Below are 20,337 nucleotides of genomic sequence, written 5' to 3' on the forward strand. Positions count from 1 at the left end.
AGTTCAGCTGCAAACAAATCACCGTGTAGAGAACTCAGCTATGTACAAACAAATATGTCCTGTAAAATATCAGCTAGAAGAAGTTACCTTGTAGAGAGTTCAGCTACAAAGAAACCACCATGTAGAGAGTTCAGCTGCAAACAAATCACCTGTAGAGAGTTCAGCTAGAAACAAGTCACCCTGTAGAGAGATCAGCTAGAAACAAGTCACCCTGTAGAGAGTTCAGCTAGAAGAAGTCACATTGTAGAGAGTTCAGCTACAAAGAAACCACCATGTAGAGAGTTCAGCTGCAAACAAATCACCCAGTAGAAAGTTCAGCTATGAACAGATCACCCTGTTGAGAGTTCAGTTAGAAACAAGTCATCCTGTAGAGAGATCACCTAGAAGTATCACCTAGTAGAGAGTTCAGCTACAAACAAGTCATCCTGTAGAGAGATCAATGCAGCTAGACGAAGTTACCTTGTAGAGAGTTCAGCTACAAAGAAACCACCATGTAGAGAGTTCAGCTGCAAACAAATCACCCAGTAGAAAGTTCAGCTATGGACAGATCACCCTGTTGAGAGTTCAGTTAGAAACAAGTCATCCTGTAGAGAGATCACCTAGAAGTATCACCTTGTAGAGAGTTCAGCTACAAACAAATCACCTGTAGGGATTTCAGCTACAAACAAATCACCCTTTGTGGCAGCATGTTACCCAAAGACTTTCTTTTCTTGCTGAGTGTAGCTAGCCGCATTTTTCATCCATTGTTCATTCTCTTTTCCCGACCCATTGACTAATAGAATAAAAGGGACAAGCAAACAAGGGCGCCTGAGTTACCCAAGAGTGGGCAAAACCAGTTCTTCTTTCCCGTTCGGCCGCTGGTAGCTCAACTACAAGGACGGCGGTTAACAGCTGTTATATTTGTACATACAAACTAGTACTCACTTAAACATCAGTCACTTCTACCATCTGTGCTTCGGCTGCACCATACTGCTACTCGAGCGTCAGTCAATCAGTAGCTGCGGCTGGTTCTTTGTCACAATAGCGATTCAACCCCGACAACGTTTCACACGATGCAGTCAAGTTGACCACAATTATGTGAACAGAAGAAGGCATTCACGTATATGTAACATCGTTCATTGGCAAGCTATACACCTGTATACTGCCTGCCATCTTGCTCCATCTCTGTATTTGCCTGTATATTCTCCGTATACATCTGAAAATGATGGTTTTGTATTTATCCGTATATGCTTCCAGTTGCGCTGTGGAGATTCACATGATTGTCCTAGATATTACATCATTATGTCATCACTATGCATCGTGCTCTACCAACCATAGGAGTTGGCTTCACCTCAAAAATCAAAATCAACACTCATGACATAGCCTTAAATGACTAACCAGTTTCAACTGTTTTAAATTATAGTGAACTTGGACAACTATAATTATGTAGACTTTCAGGCACCTGGTCATCCCCAAAATTCTTGATTCCCCCTAAAGGAGAAATCCTAGAATAAATACTGTTTTATTGTACAGTATTCTTCCAAAAGTTTCTGGTGTGGGTGTACATGTACTTTGCAGCAGTTACACCTTTCTGACTCTCAGGCTTTAAGCCTCCTCACAGGTCCCCAGTGGGATAACATTCACAGAGTAATCAAAATTGTTTACTAACATGTTACAGTATATGAGGCTTAATATGGTCATTCATTACAAGTACAATATTCCGCAATGTTTACTGAAACTCCATATTGGGAAGGTATGTATATACCATTCATCACAGAGACTGTAAGCAAACTTGACAGTTGACAAGGGCATGTTTGGAACATGGAGTAGCTGACAATGAAACTCTTTGTACACTGATTAGTGTATCTTTCAGCCAGACTAGCGATGTAGAGTGACTAATATTAGTTTACAAGTCTAACATGACATTTGTGTCAAGTTTGTCACTCTGCTAATACTCTGTACACTTAATAGATAAATGGCAGGACTCCATCATGCTGGTAAACATTGATGATTGATATTAAAACATGCACAGATCAATTTAACAACACAACAAATGTTACATATTACTTCACATTACTAGCTGCTGAAAGATGCAGCACACAACTGAATTAACATGATCCAAGCTACAATGGGAAATCCATTTTACATTATTTTCTGAAAAAGTCTAACATAATTGACAATTATTGCAATTTCACAAGCAAATATTGCATGGTACTAACACATTTTGCACCCATTTATTTGCCAATTGTCATTTATTAGTCATATTTGCAAATAGCTGAAGTTTCAAAATGTTTAGAAAATAAGACTACGTACAGTACAAATTTACATACAAGCGTATTTTACATAAATGCATATACAGTAGTTCACTCCTAAATACAACTACCTAAATGGCAACAAATATTATTTACACATATATATTCAATGTTCTCATAGTCAGTTTTAATTTTGGGTATGTCAGTTTCCTGTAACTCTATGCTGGCATTGAATTCGATGCATTGGATTATGGATCTCCGAGATAACTCTACTATAACTTGCCTGCCTCCATACTTCCAGGGTGACCATTTGCTTTTAAAACTACCATTCATCCATTTGATTTTAATTTTGGCGTCACCTATTGTTAAAACCTGCCCAATCTGTGGTAGCCAGTCTTTGTACTGCTCGCATTTCAATTGAACATAGTTCCCTTTTAGTAAACTGCTCCGATGGCTTTTCTGACAAGTCTCCTTCAGCACTTTCTCTGGGTGTAGATGATGACTGCTTCCCTTTCTTAGAGGGGCAATCCATGGCCTTGGATGAAATTGTTCTTTTATCACCAATCACAATCTGAATGTTGGTAAACAGCAACAGTATAAAACTTATGAATCTGAGTTAAAAACTATTCTAATATGAAGTGTTATATCCCTACCATGCATTTCCATTATGGTATATTGAGCACAGTAGGGATATAACACTTCTTATTGTTTTACTGTGATTTAATATCATGGTCTACTCCAACTTATTTCAGTATTTTCTATCGATATGCTATGGTCCCTACTCTAGTTGAAAGCTCTAATTTTGGGGAATTGTTTTATAAGTTTGATGATTTGTTAACCGGTAGGGTCTGCAATGGACAAAATCAATACTTATTATGGTCAACTTTTTCAACCTGTTTTGTTCTGTACACAAAATCATGAAAATTCAAGCTCTCTGAATAAACTATGGGTTCTTCCTTCCCATAATCGGCATAAAATTAAGGTTTATAGCTGATTAAGACCCACTGCAGAAGTTAATCAAATTGTTGCTGTGGATTTGGTACAGAGCTGCTCTTTGCCTGAAAATCAGGAATTGGAGTGGCATAGCACTACCCAACAAACCTCCACTATACAGCTGCATAGTTTTGTCTTACATTATGCACAACACAATTTCCTATAGATCTGAGCTTTCCTTCCATCAACAATAGCGGCATGAAAGTTTCTTCTTTGTTTCTTCTTTGTGTGTGAGACTATAGCAGGAGGCATGACTGAAATAATTACAAGTTTTTGATTCCTCTAGCAAGTTATTTAGCTAGGCTTAAATATATAGAATGTTTTGACCACATAGTGGCATTAGATTCATACCAGAAATGCCTCAGGTGATCATTTTATTGATTTTCTATGCAACATCGTAATTAAATGATCAGCTACATAGTAGCTATCTAGCTTATAGACTATGTTTCACAGTAATATTGAGGCAGAGCTTGATTCATACCAAATTCCTCAAAGAGGAAAATTTTGAAAAGTTGCCTTCTGAGATTAAACTTGGTAACACTTTTAGCTAATTGAATAGCTTAACACAATGATATTATGAATTACTACATGTTGAAAGAGATATATTATTGATGATCCATCTCTAGCAGTGGTAATTCTAAAAGTTGACATGCAGGCAGACTGGAAAGCAAACTTGAATGTACCACACAGGAAACTATTGACATTTGAGCCTTCTGAGATGTACAGTATTTGGTAAGAATTCGGTTGAACGTTGTTGAATACACATCATAAATAATTATACATGTTGAAAGGAAACTTATTCCAGTCTCTAGAAGTGGAAAATATGAATATGAGTGACATGCAATGAGGCATGCATGCACAACATACAGTAAATCTATTAAGGCAGTGGATACTCAACCAAAAGTCAGTTCAACAGCATACTGGCTATTTTCATTTATACAACTAGTGTGCATAATACTAGAATAGTTTGTAATACTATCAGTTCAGTAAACACTTCCACATATTAGACCCTTTTGTGGTAGATGTTGGAGGTATCTAAGTTACTGAGACCTTTCATTTTTACTTAGATACTTTTCATGTTCACTTAGACCCTTTTCATTTTAATTACATGCATCAACTCTGGTATAGTTGGTGCACATTCACCTGAGCTCCCACTAAATATGGTATGCATAGTATCAAAGAAGTGAACAAGTGTTCACTCCCGATGGTTTTGTACTGGAACAAGTCATGTTTTCATGTTGTAAACATGTCTGCATGCCTGAATCATCTATTCTAAAATGTATGGGATATTTTTAAAGCCTCATAACTCATTTGTTCTTGCCCGTATCAAAGCGCTTTTTTGATAAACAGTTCCAGCATTTAAAGGACTTCACAGTGCTACTCAATTTTTGGGCAGCTGGTCCATGTAATAAGAGTTATTAACAAGAAATGAGGGCTCCAATTAATAGGTAAAATTTTGAACATAATAGGCTCAGGCCTACCTTCAGGTCCTGTAGCACCTTCATTTCTCTAAGGTGCCATGCATAACACAGGGCCATCAGATTACTGAATTACTTAGACCCCTGTGGTCTGAAGTTCAACTATTACATAGCAGAATAATTCCAGCAAGTGCAACCCCTTAACGCCACATTAAGATAATTAGCTACTTAAAATGACTACAAATTGTCACAACCAGCTATGCCAATCTATATTCTAACTACTCTGAAAAATGTTAAACATTTATTTTCATCTGTAGCTAGACCTGAGAGAATCTCACATAATGTGTTTATTTAAGGAAATCAGGAGTTTGAAGGGGTGCATGATACATTTTAGCTGTTCACATTGGTAAAGAGCTCTATAACAGTATTCACTATACTTTCTGACACATCCAACTGTTTTGTAAGAGTAATGACTGCACTCGCTTCAGCTACTAACAGCTCTCTTAGAGTGATTGCTGTATTAGGGAGATGTATTTAATATGGATTGATCTTGTGCATTGTGACTGCCTCTCAACCCTGATAGAGATGCTGGCCATAGATTCTATAGCTCCACTGTAACCACTCAGTAACTATTATGCAGCTAAAAAGCTACATAGTTTCATGTTCCTGCTCTGTCTGTGAACTGGTTGTGGGTGCACACACTGTTTTCAAATGGAGGATTCAGTCTAAGCCAATACACCTGTATCTGACACTGTTTATAGCAGTCATGTGAATCAGGTTACTTTAAGCATACATGTTTGTACATAATTGATAAACAGATATTTCTATAGCTACCTCAGCGCTGTTTTGTACAGCACATTTTAGCATACAGTATGTACCTTACATGTAACACATAAATATACTCATTTAGTGCACTTTGTGAGAAAAGCATCAAACTTGGCACATAGACTGTGCTCCCATTTTTGCTATTGCATATTTGACCTTTTGCAACCTTTATGGCCATTTTTACAATGAAAATTAATAATCTTTTGTCTTTATCTCCCTGCAGCATTGTTTTACATGGTTTCAAATTAAGGGTCTTGTTGAAAGAAACAACTTGGTTTTTATTTGAAATCAATAAGTAATTTCATTCCTAAATTATGATTTATACTAACCATGAAATTCTATAAAGTTACCTACTCATTGACTTAGGTTTCAGCCTTGAATGCCTAGAACTTTTGTAATTACAGCCTTACAAATAACTACAACAAGAAGATCAATTTGTACAACAAACTATAAAATGGTGGTAAAGTTATGATTCCTATGATATACAGAGTTGTGAGTTGCACAATCTTGTTTACCATGAGTAGGGGAGTACATTGGTTGGTAGATCACCTTCTTCACCACAGATAATGATAAAATCAGTGCTGAAAGATCAATTGTGTACTATGTATCTCTTCAACATGAGGTAAACAAATGCCCATAACTTTCATTACTGAAATTTTAAGAGACCAAGATGGCATCCCGGTTTCTATAGTTAGACCCATAAAAGTGACAAAACAAATATTTACTAATGCATAGGTAAGCAGTGCTTTATACTGTAAAACTAAGGGTTGTGCTATCATGTCAGGGTTTTGCAACAATATTAAATCCTTTTAAATGATTCAATTCTAGGCCTGAGTCAAAGATGCTCAAAGTTTTGTCTATAATACTTTCAGGATTTTCCCAAAATTTTCACTTCATTGTTCCCATTATGCTTAAATTGTGCACCTACATAGGTTAACAAAAATGTTCTTGGAATACTTTAATCACTGAATGTTGTAATAGAGTATTTCACTACAAAGGAACTGTTCTATAATAGAGTATCGATCTAACTGCATAGGCGGTGGAGACGGAGGGGCCTGGGGGGCTATGCTCCCCCCACTTTTATGGGACAATGTTTGCAAGAAAAAATCGAGTTGCTCTAATAGAACAGTCAGGATCTAGATATTCTAATAGAGCAGTCACAGTATTCAGAGAAGCAGTGTAGCAAGCTACTTAGCTATGTATGTGTAGTTATAAATAAGGAGGTATATTTGGTGGAGGGCAGCTATTATCAGCAGGTAGTTACTTTTTTTTGGTCTTCAGCTTACAGCTGGCCTGGCCCCCTCACGCTTTGGCCTGCTCCAACGCCCCTGCATCTAAGGAACTATGTACAATGCGTTTTAGTACTCCATTGCAGTCAGTAATTTCCACTGACTGCTCTGTTAGGGAGTACTGATCAATTTCATAGAATTAACTTGAAATATCTGCCTAATATGCTAGTATTATGCTGACATAGCACTTCATGCCTTTTACGCTTACTTTTTCAAACTTTCACATCTCATAACTTTTATACCATTATGATATGGCAATAAAATTTTCAGCTCTTAAGTAAGCATTTAATTGACGTTATTATGCAATTTACTGAATGCAATCTTTAATATTCTGTTCCACTACTGAGATAATACCTGTTGTGTATAGTTTGTGCCCACATGCACTGTTTTCGCAGACCTGGTCACAAACTCGCATTTGTCTAATGTGACTGCATTATTAGAGTATCTCGATGCTTTGCAGCACTGGCAATTAATTCTAAAAGCTATTCTTTGATTCTCAATGTGTGTTTTAGTTTTGAAAGCATATAGCTACAATATTAAAGGAATGAACAACACAAAGTTAATGTTGGAAAACTTTGTCTGGTACTGTATATAGCCATAAGGTGTAATAGTTATACTTGTGCAAAAATTTCGGGTGAATAATCACAACAACAATGTACAGTTTCACAATATAACAGTCTCATACTGGAGCAATTCTGCAGCAATACAGCAAACATTGCTAACCTGTTGATAGTTAATTGAAGTGGTCATCTTCAAGTCTGATTTTCAGACACTCAAGACATGCAAAAAGTAGCAGAATTCCTTTCTTTACTGCTTCTCCTTGTAAGTAGTACATTGAAGAGTACTTATATCAACCATCAAAAAGTGTGTGATGATACTCATGATAGTTTGTGAGTGACCTGTTTATCTTGTTCCTGTTTACTTAAGAGCTACTACAGGATAAGTGCAGTGGCTACTAAAATGTACAACAGAAGTTATAGATCACCTAGAAAGTGATACTAAGGGAATTTATAATTAGCTGGCATTAAATTTCACTCCTTTTAGTGTTGTACTGATATAAGAGTTTGTAACATTCCAATAGCTGGTGTATAATAATGTCCTCAGACCAATAAATGTAGCCAATTGTTATAGTAAAGCACATACCCCATTACAACTTTGAACTACAGTATCAAGGACTAATGTGTGGGATTGTAGTGTCATTAATACTACTACTACAACAATTGATGATGTTACCTCAATAACAACAATAGAAACACATCTATTATGTACACTATACACATACATTAACATGTATATTTCTATGTATCAAATTATATATCTGTATCTGCTGCTATTATGACATGTAGTATCAATCCGATAAAATATACAACTGATATATGACATTTCTGATAGTTAATCTAATGACTGGTACAACTACCTGTATGCGTAGTACGATAGCTAGTTTGCAAAATCTGTAAAACTTTCAACTTATATTATATTGTATGCCTTATAGCAGCTTATGCTACAAAGGTAAACAATTCCCCTACCAAACTAAACATAAAGTACACAATATTACTAATATAATACAGTAATGCTGATGGTGTTTAACCTGTTATCATTACAGAAACACAAAACTCCCCTACATGATGCTGTTGATAAGAAGAAGATCAGTACAGTGAAGTGCATAGTGGAGGAGCTCAAAATGGACATCAGCAAATTTGATGAGGTACAGTATGACATTCTGTTGTATCTAGAGAAATTTGTGATAGTGAATAATTTGTGTAGGCAGTTATTTATAAGGTAAATAGTGTATTAGTGCACATTGAAAATCTACAAAGCCAATAAAAACTTTCCAATAGCATTTCTGTTAAAAGTCTGCACTATGTGTTATAAGTACAACACCTCAATATAACGTGTTGATGTAACACTTTGTAGTTATCAACACTTTCATAGGCAGACAATGCCTACAGAAAAGAAATAGTAGCATTTAAGTGCTATATAGCTATGTCTCAAGATATGGTACATGTTGCTGCTACACTTTCAGCTATGATGGGTTTTTTGAGTACTGTATGTTCTCGGAATAAGGACATTCTACAATGTTTCTGTACAGCTAGTACCAACATTCATATTTGGCACACTTGATCAGTGCCTCAAGAGCAACCCAGTATTACTACAATCCAAGAGCAAGAACAGCTGGTCTGCATCTTATGGAGCATTTTATAAGCATTTTATAAGCATCTATAATTCTGCATGCAGTGACGCATTAAGCTGCACATCTACATATACCACATGCACTTGACACCTCAGACAAAAGGAAACCACAGGGTTATATTTCACATATTGCCCTGACCACAGGGAAATATCTAGATATCATCCTGTGGTTCGGGACTTATACCATGGTGCCTAATATATATTCCCAAGCCCAATGGCTGCAGGCCCGAGGGCGTGGGGATATATCAGGCAAATCCCTCATGGCCATGGTATAACTATTAAATGTACCATGAAACCACCTAACTTCAAAGCCAAATTCCAGGGTACATATGTTATAAACCCTGGCTGGCCATGGTACATTTAAGTTAAACCATGGCTGGCTATGGTACATTTAAAATAAACCATGGCTGGCCATGATACATTTAAATGTACCATGGCCTTGATATATCTGATGACGTAACGTTGTTTGTTTTTATAAGAATCCTGGCAGTATTCGATTGTGGGAGTTTATTATTACTCACGTGATGAAAACCATGAACCCAATTTTGCATTCTACAGCACTCATACGAAGGCGATTCGACACCCTTACCACCCCATGAGTTGACAAATGGAAGTTTAAGGTGAGAACTAGTGTCATGGTTAATTTACAATCGCGTGTCCGCGTGTTTGATTACGTACCACGCCCACTTTTCGTATATCACGAGGTAATCACTCTACAGCGAAGCTTACCCCTCTGGATGTTTAGAAAACATTGTAAACAGTGGTTAAACGATGTAGCAACTTTGAAACACTTGTTAAATTGCAAAATTGAGTGTTTCCGTGATATTCATAGGATTTTCCCGTTTATGTTAACAAACTTAACTGCAATGTTACTTGCTGCTGACCCATAATCGAATTTTACAAGACTCTCTATATAATAAATCCAGCGGGTTGCCTCGTATTGGCTTGGGTGATTAGTCGCCCACCACAGTAGGCTATTAGCCTACATGGTACATATCAGTTGTATCACGTGCCCTCGTGATTTGCCTGATATGTACACCCACGCTCTCGGGCCTAACGGCCCTCGAGCTTGGGTGTACATATCAGGCAAATCACTCGGGTACATGATACAACTATTACGTATACTATGAGGGTAATAATCATAGTATACTTAATAGTATACTTTATTCAAATCATAGTATACTAGTATACTTTATAGTATACTTTATCATAGTATACTTTATTCAAATCCCTCATTTCTGATGTTTAGAAAGTTAGTCCAAGTAAGTTGTGTTGTCTAGCTGAGCATTCAATGATTGAACATAGCAACCAATTATAGTAATAATCCATAATTCCTGGTGATGATAATGACGCTTCCTTTGTGACATAGTAGAACACCATAGGAGTCAGAGTATGTTTCCCAAAGGAAATTAGATTTTCTGAATTTGAATTTAAGGGTAATAATTTATTCCAACAGTGTATTATATTAATGGATGCTTGGCTTTTGTACTAGGGTGACTGTTCTATCAAGGTGACTGCTCTATTAGGGTGATAGCTCTATTATTGTATTTCAATCTTCCTTGAATCCTCAGAAACTGCCCTGTAGCCACCCCTGCATAGGGATGCTTGCAGGGGTGGTGTTCTACTATGTGCACTCTTGCTTCTGTGTAAACTTGATAACAATTAATGTTAGAAAGATTTCCAGCCACCACATTATTCAACATGTACTTTCTAATAAAATGTAACTAATGACTGATTTAATAACAGAATCTTGTTCTTGAAACTGCATAAGTCGTTTTGCTTGATAAGTACAAAACTATAAAGATTCTTGTATTTTCACTTTTCAGCATAAACAGATTTTAAAGTGTATGTCATAAATATCTTAAGTGACACAAAAGCAGCTTTTCATTGAAAAGGTTGACACAGCCTACAGTGCTTGAAATAATGGTCGGACATCTGACATTTTCTGACCAAAATTGGTGTTTGTCTGAACATGTTCTATTTTGGTCGGACATCATGTCCAACCAAAATTAGTATAAAATTTACTCAGACAAATGTATATCAGATTTAATATAATAATTTTTCATGGTAAAAGTATTCAATCTCTGAACAAGTTTTACAAATGTCTGATCAAAAATAGTTTAGTTTAGGTGCTATGTCCTAGCATTTTTGTCTGCTTATTTCAAGCACTGCATCAGGAGAAATCAAACCTAGGACAACACAGTGTTAACTGTTTGAAGGCACTGAGGAAGCAAGCTCTTCAACATTTTCTGAGCTGGCACCTTTGTGCTCTTCATCTTATATGGTTGTGCTTTTTAAACTAAAAACCATTTTGATCCTCTTTTGCTACTGACTGTAGTGGTATACAACAGATCATGTCAGAAATCAATGGCTAAGTGTGAGATTAAAAACACCACTAGATTCAGGCAAACAAGACATCAGTTGCTGATCATTTTGCTTTGAAATTACTGTTTTCATGTGCTTTATTTCATCCATGGTAGCAAATAACTTGGTATAATAGAATCGTACAGTGCTGTATTACTGTAACTTTAGTGGGAGTCATGGAGGTTAGACTTTTGTGTCCAAAACTTCATCCAAAATCTTACCTAACTTTTCCTTCATAACAGATTAGCTGCATTAGCTATCCACAATCAACCCAAACATGTCTTCAGAACAGAGAATAGATAAGTAATATCAATAGTACAGTAGCCCATGTTTTATTAACCCCATGATTGATAATAGGTTAGCTATCTAGTAAGCAAATGCAAAGCTATAAGCAATTAACATCAATTACACACAGTAATCCAGGGGATATTTCAATCGGTTTTGAATATTTGCACTTGTTAATAATGTGAGCCAAATACTGGGATGATGCTGTGATGAACTGTTGTGTGTTCCTTATTAAAGTAGTTGTTTGATGTATAAAAGTATCTGGAGTCTCTTCAGTTTTGTTGATTACTTTTCCCATATTAGGACTACAAGAAGAAGATTAAAGAAATGTTGGGAGGGTCATTACCAGACAATCAAACTGGATCACCTAATACACAAGGTATTATTATTGTACCATCTACAAATGTTTAGAATGTGGAATTTAATTGTAGTTTACTAAAATCGTATGATGCATCAATTTGTCTACATCAACAAATAAATAAATTTAATTAAAAAATTTAAATTAATAATAATAATAAAAACAGGTACAGCTTTGAATACTAGTGTTTGAAAATCAGTTTGCTTCAACAAGTCTTAAAGAATCAGCATACCCTAATAGAACAACCACAAGATGTCAACTATTCTACTATAATAGTCACATGTGTTTGGAATAGTTTGTGGGGTATACCTTTAACATTAAGTGGCTCCTTGCACCTATAGCCTGGAAAGCTCATATAGAATTGCTACTGGTTTTCTCTTTAATGTCTTCATGAGATGTTACTAGTTGTTTTATTTTCCTCCTAGTATGAAGTGTGAGAGGAAATCAATATCTTTACAGTGAGGCTATATACTGTATGACAAGCTGCCATTGGTATAATAAATAATTGCTGTGCTATGATTATCATCATTGTAAAAGACTCTATGCTCTGTGTTATTTAAAGGAATACATAGCAAATTGTGTTGCTCCAAAACTACCAAGATAGCAATTCCTAAGCAACATATTTTTGAATCCTCTGAAATATGCATTAAATCAGCCAAGAATAAAATTTTGTTGTGAGCCGTAACAGATTGTACACGGTAGTGTAATAGGGTTTTTCACTCCACAATTTAGCTTCAAGAAATATGTACCATTCTATATATCTGTAGTCACTGAGCAAGAAAGAAAAGCCTACAGACTAGCATTGAAGCATGAATTAGCAAAGTCTGCCACCTTCTGACTCCTCAGTGTTTGGCTCAGTGAACTCTGGTAAAACATGCCTCATAGGAACATAGTTCAATGAGCCCTTCCAAGAAAACGCTGCCTCTAAAGGTGCAGATGTCCATATCTGCACTATTTATGCCACCAACTGGTGCAAGTGGTCAGCTAAAGAAATGGCAGAGAAGTTATAAATAAAGTTTTGCCAAAACCTGAACATTGCAGCAAAGAAGCAGGTTGATCCAATGTCACCCTTCCAGTAGCCCATCCAGACCTGCAGCCTCGGTCAATGTCCAGGGGCGGATCCAGGGGGGGTTCCAAGGGTTCCATGGAACCCCCCTTTTGAAAGAGCCTCTCTTACTCGAGATACTCTAATAGAGCAGTCAAATCGATATACTCTAATAGAGCAGTCACAGTAGTCTTTTGAGGAGCAGTGTAGCAAGTTATGTATCTAGATATAAATAAGGAAATATAGTTGGTAAGGGTATCTATGGTGAGGGGCAGCTGTTGTCAGCAGGTGATGACCTTTTTTTTTCGGTCTTCAACTTACAGCTAGGCTGAAGTTGCAATTCCAAAATTGAACTCCCATTTTTAATAGTCTGGATCCGCCGCTGATGTCCAAAGCAGTGCTAAAATACCTGAGGTCAAAATAGAGGAGATCAAACATGCCAAGGCCTTCAAGATCACCAGTGAAGAGGAGTTCACTGCTGTTGTTTGGGATTGTGCAGGCCAGGAGAATACATCACTACTCACACAGTTTTCGTCAGAAGAAACAACCTGGTTTTTATTGTCTTCAAGGCTTCCTGCAACCTATTTGGCCCAATTGAAGCAAGACTAGGTGTTCACCAATCATCACAAAAAGTTACCCACTTCAAGGTGATCCACCACTGGCTGCAGACAGTGATGTCTGTTCGCCATGAAATGGGTAGAACTGCTCATATTTCTGAATTTTTACCAACAGTAGTTCTGGATGTCACACACATTGACAAAATCATTGAAGATATTGAGGAAGCAAAAGACGCAATCATCATCCAACTTGCTGGGGAGCTTAAGGGGAAACCTTATGCCAAACACCTCATAGGAAATCGTGATGGACAAGGCAGCTTAAGATTCATGCGAAGATTCACAGCAGCACACAAACAACCCTACTTTAATAGTGTAAAGTGTAAATGTATACCTCATTTGTTGCACCATGGCTTCAAACAAGGGATCTGTATGTAGATGCATTTGCCACGTTCCTTGGCTCGGTTTAAATTTGAAATTTAAAATGGATTTGAAGTGTAGAAGTCTACTGTATCTCTAAGCCACAGTACTAGTGATAAGCCTTAGTAGGATTTAGTGTGGATAGTGCTGGCAGCAAAAGATTTCGTTTCAGTGCGATCGACTTGTCAAATGTATTTTTTGATAAGTGCCATATAACTATATTGTTGGTTCTTGAGATTGATGTAATTCCCAACCATCAAATAGTGGCTAGCAATGCCCCTGTCAGCTCGAGACACTAGAAAGTAATTGAAGCTAGCAGTACACAAATCCACTGCATGGTTGCCTGAAAAGCGAATTAGATTGCACCACAAATGACCACACCCACCACTAAAATGCAATTGGAAGCTAAACAAGCTGTAGAGAAAGAATTCTTACATTATAATTCACTATGGTTGTACTTGAAGAAGGTCTTGTAGCGCAGGTATATGTGAACCTATTTTGGAAAACCATACCTTTTGACACGTTGGTAAAATTTCTTTTGATAGCTACGATTAAACACTGAGTGGTTATCTACCTTGTGTTAAAAATTTGTAATAATACATTGAAGCATTCTAAAGATATGGCTAATTTACTGTCTGATACATAACAAACAAACTTTTCATTATCAGTTTATGGTATTGTACATGTACAGTGATCTGGTATGACAAATAGATGACAAATTACTTTGTTGACAAAGATTTCCATTTTTACAAGATAAAAAGAGGTCCTTGAGAGTTTAATCATGTGTTCTTTGTGCTTTTCAAATAACCTGTATACATTGCTTTTAATCACCCCATTTCTTGATGTCCCATTCATTGTGAAACCACCACACATTCTGATATAATTGAGTATATCTCCTAGAAAAATGAAGTTATGGGTCTAAAATTTCATAGCAAGAAGGCTGAATAGTTGTCCTATCAAAATCTACAAAAAACATTATTTTAAAGTCTCTTAAAGTTTCAGTTGAGTATTCTCACAAATTTTGCATGTGCCCAAATGTATGATTTTCCAAAATATAGTCACATATATACATCTTGTTCTTTTTGTACCAACAAAATCAAAATGATAAAAATTCAAATATCAAAACCTGTAGAAATACTGTAAGTTCTAATCCACCCCAAAAAACACCTTCGCTGTAAAAAAGGGGCGTCCAAGAAACTACAAGTACCTGGAACCCAATGTAAAAAACAAAAAGAAAAAACAGCTTAGCTGAAGTGAAAAGTAACTGGTAACTTAAAGAGCTGATATCTGAAGCGGCCAGGAATACAATTACTAAAGTTTAATCCATGCAAGAACACCTTGGCTATAAAACAGGTGTATACATGAAAGTAACTGGCAACTGAAATGGCTGATATCTGAAGCGGCCAAGAATGAATGGTCATATACAACTAATTCAAAAATTTAACACTGAACCTTTATAATTCAGCTGTGTTCTATATTCACTCTTGCTGCATCGTAAAGTAATTTCTTTTAACTCTAATTGGCTGGTAATTTGGCCGCCTTTTTTAATAGTCAGTATAATAGAGCAAAAAAAGGCGGCAAAATTACCAGCCAATTAGAGTTAAAAGAAATTACTTTACGATGCAGCAAGAGTGAATATAGAACACAGCTGAATTATAAAGGTTCAGTGTTAAATTTTTGAATTAGTTGTATATGACCATTCATTCTTGGCCGCTTCAGATATCAGCCATTTCAGTTGCCAGTTACTTTCATGTATACACCTGTTTTATAGCCAAGGTGTTCTTGCATGGATTAAACTTTAGTAATTGTATTCTTGGCCGCTTCAGATATCAGCTCTTTAAGTTACCAGTTACTTTTCACTTCAGCTAAGCTGTTTTTTCTTTTTGTTTTTTACATTGGGTTCCAGGTACTTGTAGTTTCTTGGACGCGCCTTTTTTACAGCGAAGGTGTTTTTGGGGTGGATATCACTCATTTTTGTCAGTGAAAGGTAATTTTTTTGGAAATGAGCAATTAACATTAATGCAGAATATTATCTTGGAGAGTCAGTAAAATCCATACATAATAATGATTGTTTCATAACACCATAAATTTGGAAGTATGAATTTACGGTGTAGTATGACTGTTCTATTAGAGTAAATTTATCTTTACTGCCTGCACGTGATGAATATATCTCATATCTGTGCATGTTAAATGCTTCAGACACCTAATTAAACTTGCAAGTGCCTAATTAGTTCACAGTTGCTACACAGCTATAAATACATTTGTAATTGTTATCATCATAATAATTTATCATGTTATAACCATTTTTTAATATTTTGGTCACAACTTCAGGATTAGAGCAGCAGAGAAAGGAATAGAGGACTCAACCATCAAGACTTGTATACGGGAGATGGAACAGTATTGCGATGGACAATGCCGGTACTAACCCCTCAAGGGTGTTGCAGTACAGTATAGATGCAAGACCAGAGCCTCGATCGTCACCGTGGTCACAACTTCAGGATTGGAGCAGCAGAGAAAGGAATGGAGGACTCAATCATCAAGACTCGGGGAGATGAAATAGCATTGCCATGGACAATGCCAGCACTAACCCCTCAAGGATGTCACAGTGCAGTATTGATACAACCACTCCAACCAGTGCATAAGACCAGAGATCAATCATCACCTTTTGACTGAAATTTTTATACTTGATGAAGCAATTAAAACAAAATAGTTGTAGTACTTATACTTTCCTGAGGGAGCATGCCCCCACAGTCTCAGACTCCCTTGCCTGTTAGGCAGAATAATAGGATTGAGCCTTACTACCACTTTCACCTTTATTCTTGGCCTGAATGTACATATCAGCAACATACAGTAGCTGTAGATAATGCTAGTTAATGCCCCTAGGCAGAGCTATAGGGGTGGGAATTTTTCCCTACTATCATACTATCATAGTAGTTCTTCTCGCAGTTCTTTGCCTGGCCATCATCAACTGCTGTCAAAACATTAGTCTCGTCCCCCAGACTCTTCCTCAAGCATGCTTATCACACAAAAATAACTTAGTTTAGCAGTGCACAAACGATTATTCATTGACAGCTTATACTATAATAAAGTACACTTACCGCATTGTTGAACCATGTATACCACCAGATTGACAACTAACACGTGATCTATTTAGGGGAAATCTCGTGGAAAGTCCCTAATTACCTTAAGCGGACACTCGTGATACGTGGTTTTAAATTGAATGCTTTAAGAATGTAACTGGATGGTGAGGCGTACTTTAATCGGCTCGACTTTACTGAGAAACTCGAGCCCCTCGTGAGAAACTACATCGCTTGAGCAACGCTTGAAAAAGTAAGAGTCAAGAATACTGAGGGACTCTATGACATATGCCGGTCTTGATGCTAACGAAACGAGGAGTGAAGTTTGTGCAACGTGTCACATCGCCACACACTGATTCACCGTGTTTGTGCGATAGGGTTTTTGGACCTGTCCACCAGATGTTGAAAGGAAATTTATTCCACCACATGTTGAAAGGAAATTCATTCCAACTTGTGAAGTTATTGGTATACTCATTGTTGGGGTCCATGGGGACATCGATGATCATTTACCAGTCAGCTGTAAGTAATGTCACAACAGAAGGAAAGGAACCATTTTCATATCCCTATGGCATACTGATTTTCCAGGTCAGCCGTTTATGTACACCCAACCACGGAAATGTAGAACTTTGGTTGCAGGTGGAAAATAAACACCTTTTTACTCAGTTACAAGATATTCACCCAGCTGGAATAAAATGTTGAAGTGAATGTCATTAGTACCTACTTGCGGTTCATCAGGTATTGGACAATTCCAAGTGTCCAGATTATGCAGTTGTCCTCATGTTCAAGTTTACATGTTTAGGCAAGTTCCACAACATCCTATAATTTATTATTATATCAGTGTGGAATAGTGCTTATATAATATTTTTCATATTCCAGGCTTTAGGTGTATTGTATTTAACGCCTGCTTGTTGGTTTTTGCAGGCCATCTGGTCATACCGGTTTATCCACTAGCAGTTGAATGTGATCATTGTACATATGTAAGTTGAGACCATGCAAGAACAAAGATACAGGTGTCATGAATTTCAGGTCAGTTAACGTTCAGAGGAATTGTATTATTGCAATTGTTCTTGTTGTAGTTATCAATTATCAGTGACCAGTTTGTGATAGCGTACTTTGTTTGACTAATGACCAAATGTTCTGGTTTACTTGCTTACCCAACAGTTATGTTACTCACTTAACCTGCATATGTGATATATATTTTTTTAGTTCATTTTGATTATTCATCCTTTATTGGTACAGCCTGGCATATTGATTTTTTGCACATTCTCTTTTTAATTCAGTGCCTGCTGGATTGTTTCATCAGAAGATGTCTTTGGTGTTGCGACCGATGTTCCAGGTCAGTTTGCATGTGTGTTTAATTTAAGGTTGACTTCAGTGCCTGCTCATTCTTTTACAGGTCTCGGTATTGAGTGTCATGAATTTCAGGTCAGTTGACGTACAGAAGAACTGTATTATTGCAATTGTTGTTTTTGTAGTTATCAATTATCACTGTATACTAGTGATGTGAATTTGCAGGTCAGTCTACTCAGATGTATCAGGCATAGTGTTGATGGGTTCGAGCAAGTATCCAGTGTAGACTGTAGTGGCATCAAGGGTGTTAATTTCCAGGTCAGTTTACATGTTGTGATGTTAGTGATTTTTTCCTAGTACCCAGATGTTAAGTGTATTGTAGTTAATGCCCACTTGTTATGTTTTTAAAATTATGGTATATCAGTGTAGACAGTGCAACAGTAAGCCTTCTGTGTTGTAGTAACTATTTGTTTCATAATATTATGCTGTTGTCCCGGAATGGCACAATTTTTGGGCAACCAGTGTGAAGTCCAGTGGTACAAACATTGTATTATGACCAAGTTGTGATAGCGTACTTTTGTTTGACTAATGTCCTAATGTTCTGGTTTGACTAATGTCCTAATGTTCTGGTTTAACATGCTTACCCAACAGTTATGTTATTCATTCACTTAGCCTGGGATATAATTTTTGTTTATTTTGATTATCTATACTATTATTGACACAGCCCAGCATATTGATTTTTTGTACATTTCTCTTTTAATTCAGTGCCTGCTGGATTGTGTCATCAGATATCGAAACAAGTGTTTTTGGTATTGCGACCGATGTTCCAGGTCAGTTGCATGAGTGTTTAATTTAAGGTTAACTTCAGTGCCTGCTTATTCTTTTACAGGTCTCAGTATCGTCATGCTGACATACAAGAAATCATCACTATTGTTGGAACTATTTTTAGTCAAGTCTTGATGTGATGTTAATTAACGTTGTTACACATAGTTGTATGTTTACCATATGGCAAGAAATTATCATGGCCATCATGAAATTTGAATATTGTGTAAGTTGTGTGGAACAACCCCAACTCATACATGGTCACTGGCAAACCACGAAACACATTCGAGCCACAACACCACGAACCACATTCGAGCAATCCATTACAAAATTTTGTTGCACCATTTGTGTGTGCATAATACTTAATGAAAGCCACAACACAAGCTACATGGTACACACTACATAGAGGTGGTAACCCCTAAAAGCTTGTTACCTTTTGTATTCACCTTACCGGCCTTTGTGGTTAATCTATTAAAAATTACATGTAAATAGAGAATTGAAGAGTATGCTAAAGCACCTTCGCTAGTGATTTTGTTCTTCAAACCATAAGACAACTGGCGATTTATAAACGCTCGCATGGGGTGTGGTACTAAATGGAATTTAAAAGATTTCTGCTTAAAACGCCATCCCTAGGGAACTTACGGTTCAGCACGCTGTCACAACTTGTTTATCAGGCATTAGAGTTTGTGTCCACATCGTGTCTTTAAAAGTTATTGTAGGGATTAGAGGTTTGATTGAAGAAAATACGCGTATAGGCAAACCACGATTGGATAATGTCAGTGCTAGATGGACTATACAAACACGACTATGTTGACTGGTATAACGTGACAGTAGTTGTAACATAAGGTAGAGAAATAAAGTGAAATACGCCTATTTTTTATTTTGCGATGGTTACTTTTTTATTTTAGCGAGGTCGCAAGAAAACTATGATGACGACTCCTAAAGATTTTTTTATCACGTAACGCAATACAAATCTATTGAGAGATGTTGCGTAATTTAGGACTAATATTGCGAAACCGGCCCTACACGTAAATAACTCACAGTAGTGGCCGCGCGTCTTTTAATTGGGCGTGCGCTTTGTAGTTTCTTGGCCGCGCGACTCACTACCGTGAGTCTTGATACACTCAAAATTATGTCATTACAACTACATGATACACAGTAACTATGGCCACATGT

General features: G+C 36.8%; 1 protein-coding gene across 9 annotated transcripts; it reads left to right on the forward strand.

The window, feature by feature from the left end:
• Positions 1-16,638: 16,638 nt before the first annotated feature.
• Positions 16,639-19,904, forward strand: LOC136254529 (uncharacterized). 9 transcript variants are annotated; one of them, XM_066047255.1, is made up of 10 exons: positions 16,639-17,372; positions 17,427-17,634; positions 17,686-17,848; positions 17,971-18,075; positions 18,126-18,207; positions 18,327-18,385; positions 18,446-18,474; positions 18,525-18,657; positions 19,105-19,169; positions 19,229-19,904. In XM_066047255.1, exons 5-10 carry the CDS (start codon positions 18,174-18,176, stop codon positions 19,302-19,304), a joined length of 396 nt encoding a protein of 131 aa, XP_065903327.1. In that variant the 5' UTR covers positions 16,639-17,372; positions 17,427-17,634; positions 17,686-17,848; positions 17,971-18,075; positions 18,126-18,173; the 3' UTR covers positions 19,305-19,904. The 9 variants fall into 9 exon arrangements, 8 of the variants coding, with proteins under 8 accessions (XP_065903327.1, XP_065903326.1, XP_065903328.1 ...); XM_066047256.1 differs by having other exon boundaries at positions 16,643-17,634; positions 18,126-18,209; positions 18,330-18,385; XM_066047252.1 differs by having other exon boundaries at positions 16,643-17,634.
• Positions 19,905-20,337: the final 433 nt, after the last annotated feature.

The sequence above is a fragment of the Dysidea avara genome, chromosome 4 (genome assembly GCF_963678975.1).
Source record: "Dysidea avara chromosome 4, odDysAvar1.4, whole genome shotgun sequence".
Taxonomy (NCBI): domain Eukaryota; kingdom Metazoa; phylum Porifera; class Demospongiae; order Dictyoceratida; family Dysideidae; genus Dysidea; species Dysidea avara.

Bases quoted from the DNA above. Each gene is read 5' to 3' on its own strand.
- LOC136254529 (XM_066047255.1), top strand. From the start codon at position 18,174: ATGACCAAATGTTCTGGTTTACTTGCTTACCCAA. The intron at 18,208-18,326 runs CAGTTATGTTAC...CTCTTTTTAATT, and splicing joins TGGTTTACTTGCTTACCCAA to CAGTGCCTGCTGGATTGTTT. The intron at 19,170-19,228 runs GTCAGTTGCATG...ATTCTTTTACAG, and splicing joins TATTGCGACCGATGTTCCAG to GTCTCAGTATCGTCATGCTG.